Here is a 6,000-nt window from a genome sequence, read left to right as displayed (position 1 = left end):
GATAAGCACATGAAGTAAGTACACTGATTATTTAAATTGATTGAGGGTAACAAAGTTTGTATGATGAATCTAAATTCTACTCACAAGAGCGGAGGCAAATGCAAAAAGGAAGTAAGTACACTGATTATTTAAATTGATTGAGGGGGTAACAAAGTTTCTATGATGAATAAAAGTTCTACTCAAGAGTGGAGGCAAATGCAAAAAGGGAACATGGGATTGGGGGGGAGGGATGAATTAATCCTGATGAGATTAATTTTAGGGGCATTGTATATTGAGTCCTGGACCTCCAAAGAAGATGGTGCTTCCCCAATTGTTGGAGGAGGTGATATTGATGTCATAGCAGCCCGAGTTGGAGGCGTAAGGGTTCATATCTTGGGTTGGAATGGACTTGAGTGAGCGAGAGGAATCGATCATTTGGAGGGAGTGTATATAGCATGCACCGCCCACTCCTTCACTTGCAAAATGCCCGCTTCCCATTTGCGTGGGTGTGTGGTGGCCACCCGGCCAGGTATTTAGAACATCTCCACCCCATTGTAAAACATCTGCATGTTCGTGCAAGTGCGAGAACAAAACAGAGGGCCAATAGCCTACCAAAGTTGTGTCACAGCGGAGCCACCAATTGCCTGTCTTTGTGTCCTGCAAAATCATCACACCCCTTCATGTGCTCAGATCATAAGATGAATCATCATGATAGTTTAGGCCTAATTACTACCATAACCGATCAACAACTTGGATCAAGGAGGTGGGGCAAATAGCCAGCCTAGCGGTAAGGGCTCTTGCCCTACACCGCGCGACAGCCTTGGGTTCACTACCTGCCCCCTCCTCCTGTATGCATAATGGCATGCGGTCTGTCAATTCCCACACTAAAAAAAATAAAAATAAAAATCTCTCATAACACCCAAAAAAAAACTCGGATCAGAGTTCAAGTAAATCGGAACGAAACATTGATTGACTAACTTCACCTTCCAAAGAAGTAACATCACGTCGTATTGTTCACCCTTGTATATGGACAAAGGCGTTATGGTTGCCCCCAAGGATATGTCAGAGCTTATTTGTACAAATCCGGGACATCTTAGGTCACTACATCCAGTTTGGTTGAAGAAGTCACTCTGCATATACAAGGTTTAATCAAAGAAAGCATAAGCATAGTTCTTTGTGCACCCAAAACATGGAATAAAGAGGATGCATACAAGGTTTAATAGAGGAAGGTGTTGGGTCTAGTTGGTGTAATATAGAGAGGAAGGGGTTGGGTCTAGTTGGTGCATGTAGCCCATTGGTTCTCAATTATAGAGAGGCCGGTTCAAAGTGTAGGATACATTTCAGCGGCCTACATTTGTGTTATTAACACATGTAGGGGTGAGACCAACCCACTTGTAATAAGGAGAATTTTTCAAAGTGATTTCAGAGGCCTACATTTGTTTTATTAGTTTAACACATGTAGGGGTGAGACCAACCCACTTGTAAGGGGAATTTTTCAAAGTGATCTCACGAGTGCATGTGTGAGTAACACGAAGTGAGCCAGCTGAAATGTATCCTAAGGTTTCAAATGCAGACTAGGGTTTGAGTTGGGGAATTTAAATTCAGCTACATATTATTCTCAAACCAAATATTTTATATATATAGCATAAATTATGCCATCAAAACTTACGGTCCATTGTGTGAAGAGACGTGTGTTTGTATCGCCATAGATCCCAGGGTTGATCTGTGATGTGGAAAGGGAACCAGTTTACTGAACATGTTAATAATATGTAATTGGTTAGTTCTTTCAAAGGATAATTAATTCAAATTAAAAGCACACAGGTTAATTGCAGTACTCACTCAGCTGGCGTACTTACCCACCACCCTGCTTCAAGAGAGTTCAGATCGTTGCCCTCGTACGTTCCGGCAATCAACCATAGCTGAGATGTAGTGCCTTCGGGAGTTCCTGTGACATAAGGGTTCCATACATTGAAAACTGCCGAGGTTCCAAAGATTGGACCGCCTCCCACAAAATTGGCGATGGCATACTGCAGTAGCAATTGAAATTTGTTGATCAATTAATGAATGCCACAGTATCATTAACATCATAAGCACGCCCACTAATCCTACTCCGGCTCCATGTTGAGATATAACACTCCCTAGCCATCATTTGGATAGATAGCAACTCTGACCTCCTAGCCATATCAATCGTGACTGCTTCATTAATCCACCAACTTATATATATCACAAGGTTTCAGGTGTGCAAACCACATCAGAAAATTCTATAATTTCACAGAAATTTTTCATATTAATGTGGGAATGCAGCCTTTTCCCATCGGAAAATTTCCCATACATCTTTGCCTTCTTGTGCTTCTACTACTACTACTGCACCTGAGCATAGTATATGCAGGCATTGACGAGAGTGCAGGCTCGTGTCTCTCTACATCTTGAAGCAATTTGAAAAGAGTACCTCATGGCGGTAGCTGTCCATCTTAATGCCTTCATTTATCATTTTTGCCATGGATTCCATGCTAGCCCTTTTCTGGAAGCTGTCCTTGCGTGCATTGGAAGCAACGATTTCCGAGAGCGAGGGTCTTCGTATAGGAACAGTGCCCGTGGGGCATCTACCATTTTGATGCCAAAGTTGCAATCCATAGCCATTCATTGTGTCTATATCTGTCGGCGGCGCAGCGCTCATATGGATCATGCCGCTCGGGAAGTAGCTTGGAAACTCCTGTTTTTCATTAAAGCAGTGCAGGATGAATCAAAACCTATAACTAAACTGCTACAATCATTCTGCATCAAGCTTGGGATAATATATAATCAGCCAATCGCCCAATCAATTAAGCAGAACTCTTGCGAAACTCATCTGTAATCATCCCTTTAATGCAGCACGGAAACTGGGCATATAACCAAGTCATATTATACCTGAATCGTATGATTCTTCAGAAGAGGATGATTGAATGCAGGCTGCTTCTCACGTAAAACGCAGTCGATAATATCGCCGTCGGGACTCTAGAGATAAACAGAATTAAGGAATGAGGTTAATTCAGGAGTACACAAGATTACGTAAATATTAATCTGCAGTCGGCAGACTAGAGCGTTGATTCATGATAAACTTGTGACTGGATTTTACCTGGATGCTTCGGACTGCAGCAGCTGCCTTACTAAGTTTCTGGATTTGGCGCTTGGCACTGGCGCTATCTGTGACCCCAGTACGAGGGCGGCTGCTGTGGGCGCTTGTTGACGTCGCCTCCACAGCGCTAGCGTGCGTTCTAGCTGCTTGCATACCACATACCACATACAGCAGAAGCAATGCCATACAAGCTACACGCTTTGAATCCATATTCAAGAATGCTAATTGTAATAGTCCTCCTCTGCACCGCCAGTATATATATATATATATATATATATATATATATATGTGGTCGGACTCGTTAACGCCAATGTTTTGCACTCCCAAATTCCATTAGACTGGTGTTCAGTACCTCGAGGAACATTTTAAACCTCCTCTATAGGGATATTCATTATAAAGCCCTAAGAATTCATCAGACATCGATTCTTCTCCTCGGTCTATAGACATCAATTCTTCTCCTTGGTCTATTGCGTATTGCTTTCATTTTGTTGATGTCTCAATTTTAACCAATGCAAGCCATTCCTTAAACCTTTCAATAGGACTAGAGACATCAATTCTTCTCCTTGGTCTATTGTGTATTGCTTTCATTTTGTTGATGTCTCAATTTCAACCAATGCAAGCCATTCCTTAAACCTTTCAAAAGCCTGAGGCTTTCCCTAAAGAAAATACACCCAAATCTTTTTACTATCATCACGCAAAAGAAAGGGATGGCATTCAATTGCGATGGAGTACACATATCCTAGCATTCATTATATTATGGAATGCCCAAAAGGGTGGACTACTACTATGGATCTTTGAGCCATAAGCTTCAAGTGAAGGTTCTATATCAAAAGATATCAAAAAGGTGTCAAAAGGTTCAAAAGTTGTCCCATACGTGACTTATATAGTCACTTACTCCTAGGACTATTGACACATGGGCTTCCTAAAAACCTAATCCTATATCCCAAATTATGTGCCTATGCCCTCAATCCCAAATACATGTTCCATACATCCAAGCATATAATTTCCTACAGTACAAAATACCCCCTCCTACAATAAGTTCGTCCTTGAAATCAAAGGGTCATCATGCAAAAAGTCAAAATTGGTTTCATCCTTGAAACCTATACGATGGATCCACGAACATCTTCGAGTGTACGACTTCTTACACAAGATCATGAAGCCTCAAATCATCCCATAGAGTAGTAATTTACATCTCCAGAAGAGCTCAAATCTCCATGAATAGTATCCGAAATTGCATGGCCATATGAGAGGAAAACTTGTCCATATTCCCATGAGGGCATGGGAATAATACATGGCTAAAAACTGCATATAATGCTCTCACTCGGTCTCAAATGTATGTCCCATGTGCGGCACATACTTCTTAGGATGCTTCAAAATACCAACCAGAAGGTCTTAAAAACTGTAAATCCATGAATTTCTAGCAAGTAAGCACTTCACATTTCCCTGCCAAATTCACTATATGATGCTTTCCCATAATCTTCATAGTTTTTCTGGCACTAGTGGTTACCAAGGAGCCAAACGAGTGCCGAGTACTATCCAAATTGTTATCCCATAACCCATGCGCATGATAGCCTCCAAGATCAAATGGAAATTGGTCATCACCCATTTAAAAAACATGTAGCCTCCTAGATCAAATGGAAACCTTCTATGTGCACAATGCTCGGGGACCCATAAACTAAATGTGTAACCACTTGGATCAATCACATATCGAAGTAGATCCATGCTTATGTCCTCTATCACAATGCCACCCAGGTTGAAGGGAAAACTCAAAAGCCCATCCTTGCGACCATAGTAATGATCCTCATCATCAACATCTAACAATGTCTTGACTATCCATATTAACCATGTCAATGACATGATCCACATAATGCTCAACATCATGGCCACTATCATGATGATCCCCATATACATAAGCATCATCCAATGCTTCGTGATCATCATGTACATAAGAATCATCCAATGCTTCATGATCATCATGTGAATGATGTCTCGATCCATGAAATTCCTCCATATCACCAAAAGCAACATCTCTAAGAGTGTAAATAGATGAAGAAGATAAACTCTCTTCATTCAGCAATCCATAAGATGAGTTCATGGATGTTGGCATTATTATAGTTGTTTCACAAGAACCATATGACAATCCAATATGGAAATCCAATAAGGATCACATCAAGACAAGTAACTCTATATCATGTAAAGATGGTAGCTCCCCACAAAAACTCTCCGACTCATCATCTCTCACATTCTTGCCTTGTACTCATCACCACAAAAGTCATGATTTATCAACATCCATCTCAACAATCCCCTAGAGTTGTACTATCATTTAGCACCAAGTTATGAGTTGAGCATGCATCTAGAATGGTCTGACCATATACATAAGCATCATCCAATGCTTTGTTGGTGATCATCATGTACATAAACATCAGCCAATGCTTCATCATTATCATCATGTGAATTCTATCTCAATCAGGGATTTAATATTCACGTGATCACAAGATTTTTTGTGATAATAACACATGTGAACAAGTTATTCACATGTTCTCATGTTACCGTTCGCAAAATAACAGGTCACTTGCCATTTGGGAACCCCTTAAAAGCTTGGCTACACATGGGAATAAGCTATTCACATGTTCTCATGTTACCATCTTCACATAATAGTAGGTCAGTTGCCACCTAAGAAGATTTTTTATGCCTGACAAAGATAATTTTTTAAGGCCCTTGTGAAAGCTTTGTGAATATAACATGTGATCACAAGATTTTATTTGTTATTAACATGTTCACATGTTTTCGTTTACGTCAGTGAAATCCCTGATCTCAATCCATGAAATGCCTCCATATCACCAAAATTAACATCTCCAAAACTCTCTGCATTCAGCAATCCATAAGATGAGTCCATGGATTGAGGC

At 40.6% G+C, this 6,000-nt stretch overlaps 1 protein-coding gene across 1 annotated transcript; it reads right to left on the bottom strand.

Annotated features, from left to right (window-relative positions):
• Nucleotides 1–255: 255 nt before the first annotated feature.
• LOC147620099 (protein neprosin-like) lies at nt 256–3,304 on the bottom strand. Its single transcript, XM_086772588.1, has 7 exons — nt 3,095–3,304; nt 2,887–2,973; nt 2,429–2,692; nt 1,836–2,006; nt 1,649–1,702; nt 963–1,109; nt 256–636 (listed from the first exon to the last, which is right to left on the bottom strand). The coding sequence occupies exons 1-7, from the start codon at nt 3,302–3,304 to the stop codon at nt 256–258; spliced, it is 1,314 nt and encodes a 437-aa protein (XP_086628714.1).
• Nucleotides 3,305–6,000: the final 2,696 nt, after the last annotated feature.

The sequence above is a fragment of the Cibotium barometz genome, chromosome 32, assembly GCF_041138505.1.
Source record: "Cibotium barometz isolate CiBa-2024 chromosome 32, ASM4113850v1, whole genome shotgun sequence".
In the NCBI taxonomy this organism is placed as follows: domain Eukaryota; kingdom Viridiplantae; phylum Streptophyta; class Polypodiopsida; order Cyatheales; family Cibotiaceae; genus Cibotium; species Cibotium barometz.
The sequence above is the reverse complement of the archived record's forward strand: the minus strand, read 5'-3'. Positions and strand labels throughout refer to the sequence as shown.

Excerpts from the sequence above, each read along its gene's own strand:
- LOC147620099 (XM_086772588.1), bottom strand. The coding sequence starts at position 3,304 with ATGGATTCAAAGCGTGTAGCTTGTATGGCATTGCTTCTGCTGTATGTG. Across the intron at positions 2,007-2,428 it reads TGGACAGCTACCGCCATGAG|TATGCCATCGCCAATTTTGT; the intron begins GTACTCTTTTCA and ends TTGCTACTGCAG. Across the intron at positions 637-962 it reads TGATGTTACTTCTTTGGAAG|GACACAAAGACAGGCAATTG; the intron begins GTGAAGTTAGTC and ends ATGATTTTGCAG.